Source organism: Macaca thibetana, chromosome 14, assembly GCF_024542745.1.
Source record: "Macaca thibetana thibetana isolate TM-01 chromosome 14, ASM2454274v1, whole genome shotgun sequence".
Lineage (NCBI taxonomy): Eukaryota > Metazoa > Chordata > Mammalia > Primates > Cercopithecidae > Macaca > Macaca thibetana.
In genome coordinates, this window is record NC_065591.1 from 55,008,266 (window position 1) to 55,023,125 (window position 14,860).

The 14,860-nt window shown below is 51.0% G+C and overlaps 1 protein-coding gene across 6 annotated transcripts in view; it reads right to left on the reverse strand.

Moving 5' to 3' along the window:
- AMPD3 (adenosine monophosphate deaminase 3) overlaps window positions 1-14,860 on the reverse strand; it is a 56,594-nt gene that overhangs the window by 2,061 nt on the left and 39,673 nt on the right. For all 6 annotated transcript variants that reach the window (XM_050757408.1, XM_050757404.1, XM_050757407.1 and 3 more), the window contains 8 exons: window positions 12,257-12,451; window positions 10,768-10,899; window positions 9,963-10,126; window positions 8,757-8,883; window positions 5,461-5,624; window positions 4,121-4,241; window positions 2,766-2,939; window positions 1,008-1,118 (listed from right to left, as the gene is read on the reverse strand). In XM_050757408.1, coding sequence (XP_050613365.1) covers window positions 1,008-1,118; window positions 2,766-2,939; window positions 4,121-4,241; window positions 5,461-5,624; window positions 8,757-8,883; window positions 9,963-10,126; window positions 10,768-10,899; window positions 12,257-12,451 — 1,188 coding nt within the window. The remainder of the gene's footprint in view (window positions 1-1,007; window positions 1,119-2,765; window positions 2,940-4,120; window positions 4,242-5,460; window positions 5,625-8,756; window positions 8,884-9,962; window positions 10,127-10,767; window positions 10,900-12,256; window positions 12,452-14,860) is intronic.

Genomic DNA, 14,860 nt, shown 5'->3' on the forward strand with positions numbered 1-14,860 from the left:
CCAACACTTTGGGAGGCTGAGGCAGGCAGATCATGAGGTCGGGAGATTAAGACCATCCTGGCTAACATGGTGAAACCCCATCTCTACAAAAAATACAAAAAATCAGCTGAGCATGGTAGCGGGCGCCTGTAGTCCCAGCTACTCGGGAGGCTGAGGCAGGAGAATGGTGTGAACCCGGGAGGCGGAGCTTGCAGTGAGCCGAGATCGCACCACTGCACTCCAGCCTGGGTGACAGAGTGAGACTCCGTCTCAAAAAAAAAAAAGAAGTCCCTCCTGAGAGCTGACAAGGACAGACAATGTTTCTGGGGAGGGCCAATCCAAGGCACCACACTGCACATGAAAAGAATCTTAAGCCTTTAACTCTGCTGCATCATCATCTGACAAGCACAGGCCCTAATGCAACCTCTCCCTAACCAGTGACATCACCCAGGGAGGTGTCGGGGGACCTAAGATACATCAGAACATGGGTCTCAGTGCTAGCTCCACATCAGAATTACTTACGGGGCTTTTTTAAAAATGACGATGTCTAGGTCCCATAGTCTAGATTTTTATTCAGTCTAGATACTGTTCATCTATTCAAGAAATATTGAATGCCTGCTATGTGCCAGGGACTATCTAGGGCTCAGGGATATAATTCTGAACAAGCTTCTGCCCTCACAGAGCTTACATTCTAGAGGGAAAGACAGAAAAACACATAACTAAATATCTGCAGGAATAAATGGTATGGAGAAAAACAGATTAAGGGGATAGAGAATAATAGCAAGTGTGTGACTACTTTAGAACGGGCAATCAGGGAAGGCCTCTCCAAGGAGGCGTAGAGGTCTGAGAAGGGTGAGGAAGCAACTATGAAAACGCAGGAGGCTGCCACATTTTCTCTCCCTGTGCCTGAGTGTCTCAGAGGCCCTGCCTGCTGTGTTCATCACAGATCCCCAGTGCCTGGAAGGCTCCTGGCACACAGCAGGCAGCCTTCCCAGGAGGGACACAGGCAGCACCGTCACACTCCATACCTGATGCGAGAGGCCGCTCTGCAGCACGCTGTTCCTGGCAATCTCACACAGGTCGCAGGTGCTCAGCTTCCACACTTGAGCTGCAATGGCATATTCTTCCATAAGTGCTTCCTAGACCCCCCAACAAAGCATGTGGATTAGACAGGAGGATTTCCATGTCAATCGTTCACACATGTCCGAAGCTAACAACATCAGACACTGCAGGTTTAACTTTTCCGCACCGAATGACACCTGGATCATCAAACATCACACCTTCAACACCTAAGATCTTTTCTTCTGTGAAATCATGGGTTGTCAAAGAGAAATCTGAACTCACGCCTCCACATTTGTTCATTGACCAGCACTGAGAGCTCATGTTGAAGCCCTGTGCCAGTCATCAGGGATGGCAGTCTCTGCTGTCCTGTGACAAGCCTCTAGTCATACCACGTTTAGCACTTGCCCTCTAGCTTTTCTTTCTAACACACTAGTTTCTCAAGTTCGCCATAGATAGATAGATAGATAGATAGATAGATAGATAGATAGATAGATAGAGTAAAGTACTAAAAGCAGAGATAGAACATCAAAAAAAAAAAAAAAGAGAGAGAAGTGATCATAGGATAAGCGGTAAAATGGTGTAATCCCAGAAGGATCTGGGTTTGAGCTGTGGTTTTGCTTCCCTTCTGGGATGTGAAGTGTCTATTCATCACAAACCCTCTGTGACCCCTTCCCCGCCCCACTGCCGCTGTAGCCTACAGCAATGGTTCTCGAAGTACAGGTCAAGGATCCCTGAGGGTCCTAAGACTTTTTGAAAGGTCTTCTCTTTTCCAATTATGTATTTTCATGAGGCAAGATTTCTATTTTTACATATTTTGATTAAAAACAAATTGAATGCAAAAGTGGCTAGGAGAGTCCTGCTGACTTCCATTAAGACATTAAAGAGGCTTAAAAATGCAACACAAAGGCAGGGGAAACTTACTTTTCAGGAAAAAAAAATTGTTATTATGTAACATTTCATTGGTTTATTGATGTGGTTTTTAAATGACATAATAAATATTTTTAAATTTCTTATTCATTTCTAACATGGTAAATATCAGTAGATACAACCCACATAAACAACAGGTCTTTGAAAGCTTCAATTCTTAAGAGTATAAAGGGGTCTAGAGACCAAGAGGTTGGAGAACCTCTGTCCTAAAAGACTCTGGTGCTTCTGTTTTTGTTAAGCAATGGCTGGTCTTGTCAACACTATCAAAACATGCTGGGTGCACTTGCGGCTGGTACCCATGCATGACACCACTTTTACCTTCCTCTTTTCTTTTCCCAGAGACCCAAAGTGTAGAAATTATAATAGCATTGACTTAAAAGGTAGCAACTATTTTGAATATATGCAAACACTATATTAAATCCTTTGATTCATTATCTTCATGAATCCTCACAGGGTAGGGATAGAGACAATTTTATCTCCATTTTACAGATGAAGAGAAACTTGATCCAGAGGTCTAATAACTTTACCAAGGTCACAGAGCTCACAAATGTCAAAGAAAGGAAAAATAGAGGAAGGCAAAGATACTAAATTGTGCCTTTGAGGGTTCAAGAACCCCAAAGAAAGGGCTCCTGGAAGGCAAAATTTTCCCCCAACAGTGGCTTCCTTTTTGCCTTCACTGGGCCACCAGCCCCATCCCAAAAGCAGAACTGAGCCAAGGGCTCGGGTCCCTAAAATGGGAAGACAGGCTAGGACTGGTGCCTACTGAGGCACTACTGTCCTCACCCCAAAGTCCTCACCTTTGTGTAGTGGAACTGCATAGGGTCATCGGTGGAAAGAGAAACGTGCAGTCCCTTGTGCAGGAATTCCCTCAGAGGGTTCTTGGAATATTCGAGGAACAAACTGTTATTGCTAAGAGGAGACATAGCAATGGGGATCTGAGCAAGGTAGTAGAGATACTGCAATACCGGACTCTGCAAAAGAACCACCAAACTCATGTGACAAGTGCCAGAGAGGGGAGAAGGGAAAAGGGAAGGGAGAAAGGGAGGGAAGAAGCATTCACCAGTGGAAACCAGGGGTCTGAACAGTGTCTGCCCAAGTCCTCAACCCGAGTTCCTGGAAGCAAGGACACTCAGACCCACTCTCCCTCTTCCCCACTGTTCATCTCGTTCCTGCATTGCATGCCAGCCCTCCCTGGTGCCTCTACCTATTTTTGGAAGTGCTCACTCTTGCTCCAAACTGGAGGCAAGGCTCAGGGCAGGAAGGGCAGCCCACTCCAGCCTATACCTTCAGCTCCTTGCCTCTAGGCATGGACCTAGTCTAGAAGATGCCCCACTTTAGTTGTTTTGTTGCTTTGACTGCAAACAGCCAGGCTGAGACTATAAACACTCCAGCTCCCGGGAGATGATCCCTGGAGGGATGGGAAGGGCGGACCTGCCCAGGACAGAGTGGTGTTCTACCGTAGCACCCACCCTACCCAAACACGTGACCCATGGTTACACCTCACCGGCATCAGGGAAAGGGAGCATTTTGATCAAACATCGTGCCAGTGGAAAGTGATCCAAAATATGGAGAAGACTGCATGCACAGAGCTCAAGGGTACACCAGTGAAAAGGTGGATGGACTCTGTGTCCAACTAGTGTGGACTGGTTGAGTCAATTACAGATAAAGTGGCAGACCCTTCATCCTACAACAGCCTTTGGAAGGAAAAGCATAGGGCTTAGCGAAAGGCTTCTTGAGGGGAAAGCTGTAACTCTGTGAGATAGACATTATGTTGCAGCGTCAAAAAATGCTTGTCGTACAACAATAAGGGACAAGGCAGGAACTAAATTCTGTGTTCATTATGATAATAAACACATTAAAAATATGCTGTGGATAAAAGATGGAAATTAGATATACTAAAAAGCTAATAATGGCTATTTCTATTAAAGTAATAGCAATGAGGGCTGGCTTTTTTTCATTTCTCCAGTTTCTGGAAAATCGAAATTGCAATGAGTTTGATTACATTACTCTCATAATTAAAAATAAAACCAAGATAAGGACAGACATCCCAGCCCAGAAGAGGGCCCAGCCTTCTGGCCTCACTGGCCGAGCCTCCCAGAAGCCCAAGGCAGGGCAGTCACTCAGGGCAGACTCCCGAGAGTGGCCTGTTTACCTTCTTAAGGAGCAGCCCATGGGAAATGTTGTCAGCAGTGAGGAAGGCAGACACCAGGTGGGTGATGGAGCCGGCCTCCCCACAGTGCGGCCGGAACAGGAACGTGCTCAGGCCGCGCTCCCTGTAAGAGAAGGGGCCCCGAATCAGGAAGGCCCCCCCAGTTGGCTCTGCCTGGGGCCTGCAGCCTCAGCTCAGGGTCAGCTCCAGGGGGAATGACCACCTACGGTCAGCTGTGCTGACCCAGTGCACCCTGGAAACTACCTCTCCTAAAATGCAGAGGCCCAGGCCCCAGGACCCCTTAGAAGCAAGAAGCATCACCTCTACCGGCAGAGAGTGGGCCTCGCGGTAGAAAGGGACCCTGCTGTGCCCTCCAGCCACTCTCCTGTCTTCCTCTCCTGGCCTTGTGTCCCGCATTCGCAGAACTCCAGGGCAGGGAAGGCCATGAGAAACCATGGAGTCTGACCTCTGTGTTATGGAAATGAGCAAACCAAGGCCCGGAGAGTGAAGTCTATGCTCCATGCCACTGAACAGGTCAGTGGCAAAGCCAGAACCAGAGCCCCGATCTCCAAAAGCTCAGCCCAGGACTGCCTCCACCCTGCCAGGCCATTTCTTTCAGTCAGGACCCCATTCAAAACCTCCACACCCAGCAACTAGCACCAGTTTAGGCTGAGCTAGAGAGGCCCCAGGGCCCAGCAGGGGAAAGTGGGATGCAAGACTTGTAGGGAAGGGAATGGCTTGGTGTCCTGCTGCCCTGGGTAGCTAACTCCTGGCCAAATGTGCCTCGTCTGTGTGCATATTGGTGGGAGCCTCTGCCTGTAAGACCTCTGCCTGTAAGGGCGTGCATGGATTTAGTCTGTTTTTTTCCCTGTTATTTGTCCAGTGCCCAGGGTAGTGCCTATCGCATGCCAGTGATTTGCTGAACGAAAATATGCACATGTGGATATTGTTGGTGTGGCAGTAAGTGAACATGCACGTGTGTGATAGCATGTCCTATGCTTCTGTTATCTCAGGGATGTACAGGTACACACGGAGTGTGCACTGGTGTGTGTACATATAAACGTGTAGACACGTGTGGACTGTGGCTGCATTGCATACTGTACATGACATATGTCTGTACTGGTATGTGTGTTATGGTGGGCATGTTTGCATGTGTGTGATCATGTGGAGACACGCCTCATATAGCAGGCTGGAAAGTGCTGTGTGTTTTGAGGTATGTGGGCACATGGACACGCGTGTTGGTTCAGGTGCACATGGACACAAGGATCACATGCATGAGTGTGTGCATGTGTGCACATGCTAACACATGAACCCAAGTGTGTGCGAGGGCAGGCCTCACGCACCTGCGGAGGTTGTTGAGCACCATGATGTTGGCATACATGTAGTACAGGTAGTAGCTGTAGGGTGGGTTCTGCTCGCTGGTCCAGACATCCGGGCTCGGGCTCTTGTCAGAAAACATGTGGTCGCTGTGCTTGGACTCATCATCCACGCTGTCGAACCCCGTCACCTGGGCAGGAGGAGAGGTCCTGAGCACCAAGGACTCAGTCTCGGCTCAGCCTCCCGGGGCTCATAACTGCCAGAGGCCTGGGGGTCTGGGCCCCTCAGGTTCACACCTCAGCTGGGGACCCCTTAACCTAGCTGAGGCCACATTCCTCCCAGGGATGAAAAGTGAGTACAACACCAAGTTCTGCCCCTTCGGAGCATCCATAGGTACTCTGGAGGTGAGACAGGAGAGTGCCAAGCCCCTGTGTGGTGATGGTTGACAGTGGGGGAAACTGCCAAGCCAGGTAAAGGGTGAGCCAGCCATGCCCACCACCTGCCCCTCTGCTGTGCCGAGGTCAGCCTGCAGGGAGCAGCAGTCACTGCCATCAGCAGCAGCGACAAGCTGTGAGGGGGAAGGGCCTAGTACACATCACGCATCAGGCCCTGCTCGAAGCACTTCACTTACATCAGTTAATTCATACTCAGAGCAACCGGGGAGGGAGGGCTTGGCTGCCAGCCCCATTTTACAGTTGAGCAAACCAGGGCCAAGGCAACTAAGAAAGTCGCTCAAGAAACCAGGTTCGGCCAGGCACAGTGGCTCACACCTGTAATCCCAGCACTTTGGGGGGCTGAGGCAGGCAGATCACGAGGTCAGGAGTTCAAGGCCAGCCCGCCCAACATGGTGAAACCCAGTCTCTACTAAAAAAAAACACAAAAATTAGCCAGGCATGGTGGCACACATCTGTAATCCCAGCTACTAGGAGGCTGAGGCAGAAGAATTGCTTGAACCCAGGAGGTGGAGGTTGCAGTGAGCCGAGATTGCACCACTGCATTCCAGACTGGGTGACAGAGCAAGACTCCGTCTGAAAAAAAAAAATTGGTTCTGGTCTCTGGGTCTGCACTCCTTGGGGCTGTAGTTGGAGGATACGCTAGCGCGTGTCCAGGTGAACCCAGGAGAAACCACCCAGCTGCCTCACAGACAGACAAGAGGGTCCTTGCTGGGCTAAGCCGTGGCTCCTGGGAGGCAGCTCTGCTCTCCGATCCCCACTGGGAGCTGCCCTCTGAGATGGGTCTGAGTAGCCTCGGGAAACCCCCACCCTTCCACTGCAGTTCTACCTTAGCTGAGACCCCTGGGGGCCCCTCCCGAGTCACTGGAGCCTTCTGGCTGATCCCAGAGGTCATCCCCAACCAAGACCACATTCATGGAGCGTGCGGGCTGTCAGCGCAGAGGGGAGGCTTGCTACCAGGCCACGGCAGTGCTTTGCAAAGGGGCCTCTGAATAGCAGAAGGGAGAAAGAGACTGTCCCTCTTAATCCACAACTGGCCCAAACTGGGGGGCTCCCAGCCCAGGCCCCAGGCCCCAGCCAGGTCTGCCGGCTTCTCCTGTTCCTACTGGGGGCAGCAAGGGCCCAGAGGAGCAAGGCAGCATGAGGGTCTTGGCCAGAATCTTCCGTGTCACAGAGCCCTGTGTGTCAAAGGAAATGACAGGGTCCCTGCTATGACCCTAAGCACGCCCTAGACGGGTTTGGGGGGCCAGGGAGGACCGTGAGCTCTGCTCTATGCTTACTAGCCCCATACTTCACCCAAACTTTCTGGGGCCTGACATGGGGATAATTTTAGCCTCTTTTCTGAGCTCTATCCAGCTGAAGCAGGGCCTCACCACTGCATCTCCCACAGCCTTGGGCGCAAAATACGTTGTCTCCTCCTCCTGCTCCTCCTCCTCCCCACACCTGCTCTTCTTCCACTGCTGGCAGCAACCTTCGAACAGTGTGTCATCCATGCTCCTGCAAAGCCAGGCACCTGGGAGGCATCCTAGACTCCCCCCAATGCCTCCTTCAGTCTCTGTCCAGGTCCTGCCAGGTCTACACCCACCCCTTCTCACCAAACCCCACACTCTGTGCAGAGTCCCTGCACTGCCACACCTCAGAGACACAAGCTGGTAGCTGCTGTGCACCTCACTGTTCTCACTTGGGAGGCAACATAGAATAGGGGTTCGGGGCACATCACTGGAGTCAGCCTGCCTGGACACGCATTCCAGCTCTGCCACTTTTAGCTTTATGATCTGTTTTAATTTCCTTGTGTGTCAATTGGAGCTAGCAGCTTCACAGGGCTTTGGCGAGGATTAAATGAGATAATCCAGGGAGAGCACTTAACACCATGTCCAACACACACCAAGCACATAATAATTCTTCTTATTGTTAACAACAAAATGGTGATAGTAATGGGGTAATTGTGAGGCTTAGGTGAGATCACATCGTGGCGTCTGACCAGGCCAGGCAGCACACACGAGTGTGAGCTGTTTCCACTGGGTCAAGCTCCCCTCCTGTCCCCAGGCAGGCCCCTGACTCTCACCCTTGCCCCCACCTCCAGCTACCTTCTCTTCTGGGCCATCTCCACACAACAGCCAGAATATGTTTGTCTAAAACATAAATTCGATGATGTCCCTCAGCTTGTCCAATCACTTTCTGGGCACACAGACTCAATCCTTCCCCCTGTGCCCCAGCCCTCGGGCTCCCCCCTGCACCTCTCCCTGTAGAAAGTCATCCATCACCGGGCACTGGCCTGTATCACCATCTGACACCCCCTGGATGCCAGGCATCAGAGGGAGGGACTGGCTCCCTCCCCCTCTCCCTCCCTCCCTGGTTAAGTCTCTCCCAGACTGCTCCTCTCCTTCTCCTACAACTAACTGAATCTGGAAAGGAAATACGTTTTGGGGGTTTGTACTTAATCACACATGGTGTGAGGACCTTTGTTGCTGGTAAAGCAGGTGAATTAAAGTGTTTGCATTTCTAAAAAAAAAAAAAAAAAAAAAAAAAAACCTGAGGCTGCTGCTTGGTGCTGTCGGGGGCTAGATCCAGCCTTTCCAGCCCCACCTGGCAGGAACCGAGTTCCCAGTCTTTGTCCACTGTTGCCTTCCTCTCTGGAAAGGCCTGCCCCAAGACCCCCCCCACCCCGCCACCCATGACTCCCAGAGCTGCCCCTGAGGGGAAAGGGACTTTTTAGAAATCCAGCTTCTTGGGGCTGGTGACCCCATGCCTAGATCACAGGTGGCAGCACCTGAGATACCTCGGTGAAGGGCGGGAGCAAACCTGACCCAGCTCACAGCGAATCCATTCCTGCCACTATGAGCCCTGCCTGGGGCACCACCCACACTTACATATTTAAGGAAGAGGTGAAGCTCTCGATGATCTTGGGGGTTGATCGTAGCCTCGAAAAGGGGCAGGAAGATGTTCTCCAGCATCTTCCCAAAGTTTGGCAGCAGCTTCTTCGACCTAAATATGTCGCTGGGGGACAGCAAAGACTCGCTTATCAGGTGGATCCAACAGCCCGCTGCCCTGTCAGAGAGCAGCCCCAGTCACTTCCTCAGGAACCCTGTGTCCCCATCAAACACCCAGAGTCAAGTCAGATGTGGCCTGAACACAGATCCCTCCTCTCTCCTCCTCTCCCAGCAATGTCTGCAATACTCTGCCTTGGTTTGCAAGCTCCACACTTACCCACGCCCATCAGAGCACTTTCTCAAGCCGGAGGCCACTGGGAGTGGGATGTTGGCATTCTGGCTGACCAATAGGCTGAGATATGAGTCCTCAAACTCCCAGTGACCCAAACATTCTGTTACTCAGCTCTGTTTCCCTAAACCACATACCCCAGTCCATCCTGGAGCCATGGGCTCCACCCTGGCCAGCCACCTGGAGAGGACAGCAGTCATCTGAGTGACATCCAGGGAGAGGGCCAGCAATGTAGACCACTACCAGCTCTCCCCATACTCTGGGTCTCACCAAAAGGACAATCCATCCTCAACCCACAATGAGAAGAAGGTGAGGATGGTTGTTTCCCCAAGGCTTTTGCACTGCTATATTTTTCAAAGATCAAGAGTTCTAGTGTCGGCCGGACGCGGTGGCTCACACCTGTAATCCCAGCATTTTGGGAAGCTGAAGCAGGTGGATCACGAGATCAGGAGTTCAAGACCAGCCTGGCCAAGATGGTGAAACCCCATCTCTACTAAAAATACAAAAATTAGCCAGACGCGGTGGCGGGTGTCTGTAATCCCTGCTACTCGGGAGGCTGAGGCAAAGAATTGCTTGAACCAGGGAGGTGGAGGTTGCAGTGAGCCAAGATCACACCACTACACTCAGAGCCTGGGTGACAGAGCGAGACTCTGTTTCAAAAAAAAAAAAAAAGAGTTCTAGTATCATGCAGACATCTTTGCTTATCACTCCTTCCATGGAAAAATCCCTGGAAAGGACAAGCCTAAGCTGGCACCAGAACAGGCCCTACCTCTCAGGAGTGCAGATTCAGCAGCCCACGAGGGACAGACTGTCACCTCCGTAGGGCACAGGGCAGACAGCGGGGCCACCTGACTTACTAGATCCGGGGCACCTGGATGATCCAGCGCATGTTGGGAGAGTAGACCTTGTGCTGGATGAACCAGTGGGCCAGGTTGGGCCACTCCTCAGGACTGCGGCCGTAGATGGAGAGCCGTGGCTCTGAGTACTGGTACTTGCTCTCCTCCAGCTCCCGGGCAACCTCCTGGCATAAGAAGAGCTTGGGTCAGCCCCAGTGCATCCCAGCTACATAGGAGACCCTCACTCTCCATCACCAGCAGGGTCCTGTGGCTCCCCCAGCCACCTTGTTCCCACTCTGGAAGCACTGATCTAAATCCCCAGGGCTGCCTGCTCCTGTAAGCTCTTGTTCCACTTTAGCAGAAGCTCCCTCTGGGGAGGAAGGCCTTGGGTCTGCAGAACCAGGCCACAGCAGAAGCGTCTCCACACGGAGCTCATCTGCTCCCAGCTGGGTTCATGCTGCAGAGACAGGAAAGCCAGGCCAGGTGCTGTGAGCTCGTCCAAGGTGGATACCCTTCCCTCCTCTTCCCTGCAGTTGGCACATGCAGCACTGCCTGGAGCAGGCAGCCAGGCCACAGCACTGGGCACCTGGGCACCTCACCCTTGCCTGAGTTGATGGTGGACAGAGGGAGGGGAAGGGGCCAGGGGCACACAGGGCCCCCACCCTCTGAAGGCCACAGCACTGGGCACCTGGGCACCTCACCCTTCCCTGAGCTGATGGTGAACAAAGGGAGGGAAAGGAGCCAGGGGCACACAGGGCCCCCACTCTCTGAAGGCAGATGTTGGCAGGCACCTGAGAGGCCTTAGAGAGACTGAGGGTTCACTCACCTTGACCATCCGAGCAAAGTACTCTCCTCCCAGATAGTTTTCAGTTTTCAAATACAGGTCACGCAGCTCACTGGCCCCCACAGGGTTGTATTTGGAGTTGAACTTGTCGAAGCGGTGGAATGTCTGCCGGCCCTGCGGGAGGAGACCACACCAATCGGCGCATCATTCTGCAGCCACCACGCACATTCCCCTCTCTAGACCTTTACGAGACGGCCTTCTGTATGGCCACACCGAAAGACATCTTCTATGTCAATTCTTGCATGAAACCTTAGAAACTCCTGGGAACCAGGACCATGGATCCTTACTCGGTCAGCTTGGGATCCTTTGGCAAGGCCCCCTGTGAAGGAACAGCAGGGGCCCCATCTGCAAGTCACCACAGCTCAGCTTGGGACACGGCTGGCTTAGTGAGCAGAGAGGCTGGACCACTGAATAATAGAGCATTCCCTATCACTGCTCACATTTTGTAAAGCACTTTCTCCATATTATATCATTCAATGTTCTGTTTAACAAAGGTTTTTTTTGTTCTAATAAAGCATGCACAACACAACACTTACCATTTCAACCATTTTTAACTGTACAGTTCCAGTGGCTTTAAGTACATTGACACTGGTGTGCAACCATCACCACTAACCATTTCCAGAACTTTTTTATCATCCCAAAGTCTATACCCACTAAACTAACTCCCCATGCCTTCCTCTCGCCTGCCCCTGGTAACTTCTATTCTCCTTTCTATTTCTATGAATTTGCCTATTCTAGGTACCTTATATCAGTGGAATCACATGATATTTGTCCTTTTGAGTCTGGCTTCGATTTAGTGTAATCTTTTGAAAAGTTCATTGATGGTTGTTGCATGTATCAGTACTTTACTCCTTCTTATGGCTGAACGATATTCCATGGTATGGATATACCACATTCTGTTTACCCATTCATCTGTTGATGAACACGGGCTGTTTCTATCTGTTGGCTGCTATGAATAATACTGCTATGAATATTGGTATGTGAGTATCTGTTCTTCAAGTTCCTGCTTTCAGTTCTTTTGGGTATATACCTAGAAGTGAATTGCTGAGGCATAGGTAATTCTATACATAACTTTCTTAGGAACTACCATACTGTTTTCCATAGCAGTTACACTATCATTTAGTGTTTCAATATTTTTTTTTAAGTGAATAAGGCACATGGCTGTCACCATTTTATAGGCAAGGAAATAAAAGCTTCTGTGAGTTGCCTAAGGGCACAAAACTCCTAAGTGGCAGGAGTGGGATTAGTGCTTAGACCTGTCGGGCCCCAAGCCACACACCCTCTTTCCCTGTCCTATGGCTGCCCCAGACCTGTTATTCTCTGAGGCCACACGATCTCTTAGTCAGATAGAAGAGAAAGAGTTGCTTCCATAGCGCCTCCCCGCAAGCACAATCACGGTGGCTTTCCAGGGGGCTGAGTCCCCAGCCAGGGCTGCTGTCTGCTGGCGGCACTGGAGCGGAAGCTCACTCACCGCGTGGACATCCAGCGAGTCCACAGTGAGGTCGTAGGGGTCCATGTGCAGGCTGTCAAACACCTGCCGCAGGGTGATCTTCTGGCCCCGCTTCTCCGCCACAGTCCTGTCAGGCTCCGTCTGGTACGTGTGCTTGATGAAGCGCAGCAGATGTTTTTGGTTCATGCAGGCAGCCGCATGGATGTGCGTGTCCACCTGGAACACAGCACCCACCAGGCCCTGAGTCAGGCCACCTCCCCTAGCAACAAGAGTTAAGACATCCAACCCTTAATGTGCACAGAACCCCAGCACCTCATGGGCCATCGGGGCGGCCCCACCAATGCCTGGATCCCACTCCGCATCTCTCCTCAGACTTCGAAACCGGCATCCCTCCCTTTCAGCCTTGCTGCCCATTCCACCTCCTTACAGCACCAGGAAATCTTTTTAAAATGCAGATTGGATCAGGCCATTCCCCAGTCAACAAACGACCAGTGGGCCCATCAGCCTCACAATACAGTCCAAGTGCCTTGGCCTGGGATTCAAGGCTTATTTCAAGCCTTAACTCTCGCCTTGCCACTGCCCCATTCTGTGCTACAGCCGTGACAAACCACTTATGGGCACACAAGACACCGAGGTACGGCACACTGTGTCACTTTGCCCATGTGTTTCTTCAGTCTGGAATGCCCTACTTTCTCTCCACCATCTCATCCACCTAGAAATTTCCCACAACCTCCTCCATTTGGGAGCCAACCTTGTTCCTCCAAACACAACTGAATGTTCTTTCGCTCGCCCAACCTCAAAACCTGGCACAGGCATCCCATTGCTGTGCAGACCCTCCTGATCACTCTCATGTCTGGGTGTCTACTCTTTCACTAGACTGGGAGCTCCTCAAGGACAAAGGCCATGTTTGATGCCTCTAAGTCTTCAGCACCTACCCGAGAGCCTAGTACAAAGTTGAACCAATGGATGAATGAATGAACAAATTAAGAGGTGTGACAAGTTCTCATGGTTTCAGTGATAACTCTGAGGGCCCATCAAATCCCACTCTTCCCATTGATCCCTCTCAGAACCCTCAGAGCATTCCCAAAGCAAACCTCCAAGTGGGAATGAATGAGAACAGACACTAGAGGCCAACCCCCGAAACATACCCTTCCTTGACTAGTCACACCTCACCCAAACTCCAGGGCATCCAAGTCCCAAGAAGAAGCCACTCTACTGGAAGCCGCTCTAGTGACCCTAAGCCAACATATGGACTCAAGCCATGGGGCCCAAGGCCAAAGATCTTAGAGCAAATCCTAAAAAGCAGAAATGAACAGTCAGCTTAGACTTCTCCCCACATTGCAGGAAAAGGCAGTTTTTTGCAGAAGGCACCTTTGCAGAAGGAGCCCAGCAAGATCTCGAAATATGTCCTCTATATCGTGCTAAGTCCTGTGATACCAGACTGACCCCTTGCATCTCTGTCCTCTCCTTTTCAGCCTCCTTAGTCAGCTCATCCTCACTACCAGACCTCTTAATAATGGAATTTCTTGATGCCTGGTCCTGGGCTCTCTTGTCCTCTCACTATAAACTCTTTCCAAAGGTGATCTGTTCCATTTCTGTGTATTTAATTATTTTACTTATACCAATTCCCAAATTTATGTCACCAGCCAAAAGCTCCAGAACTGTACATACTACTGCCTACTTGACACCTCTATCTGGATAACCCAAAGGCAGTTCAAACTTAATATATCCAAAAGCGGACTCTTCATCTCTGACCCCAGCCCAAGCCTGATGATTATCTCCCAGATTCTGGAATCCTAGGAAATGGAGTGTCCTGAATCCAGTTGGTCACGCTGAAAAACTGGGAGTCATCCTTGGCTTTCCTACTACTCCCTTCCCTCAGTGAGTCTCATCAATTCTGCCTTCCAAATGGATGTCAAATCCATACAATATTCTCCAACCCCACTGCCACCACAGGAGTTCAAGCCTGCATGTTCTCAGGCCTGAATTCACAGTGACCTCCTAACTGGTCTTGTTCCTTTTTCTTGTGCTCTGGTTCAATTCATTCTCCATACACAGAAGCTAGAAGGGATTTTTTAAATGTAATTTGTTTCTGTTACTGAACCCTCTTCATTAATCTTAGGATGAGGGCTCTGCTAATATCACCTGGATCCTACCCATCTCCCCATCCCTCATCCCCACTCGCCCTTTTCACTGTGCTTCACTCACAGGACAGCCATAAGCCCTGAGAAATGAAGCCCCAGCTAAGCTGAGGGATGGCCTGAAGTCACTGTGGGCAAACTGGCTCCCCCTCCCTGAGCCCAAGGGACCTACGGGAGCTCCCGGGGAGGATGACAGCAGCCTCACAGGCCAGGCTGCTGACAGCCATTAGACCACACTCTGGAGCTACTGTTGCGGCCGACTGGGCGCTCAGCCTGGGCTGGGGTGAGGAGGCGGCTGACCTCAGGGCAGGGAATGCTGTCCATGGCTGGCTGAGCATCTCCAAGTCATGCCAAACCAGATATTTGATCCACTGGACCTCTGTGAGCATTATGCCAGCCAGCCCATGTCATTAGCCACAGCCCTCACTCATCAGGGTCCTTCCTGCCATTAATCTTGCCATTCTTACCAGAAAGACATTGGGGA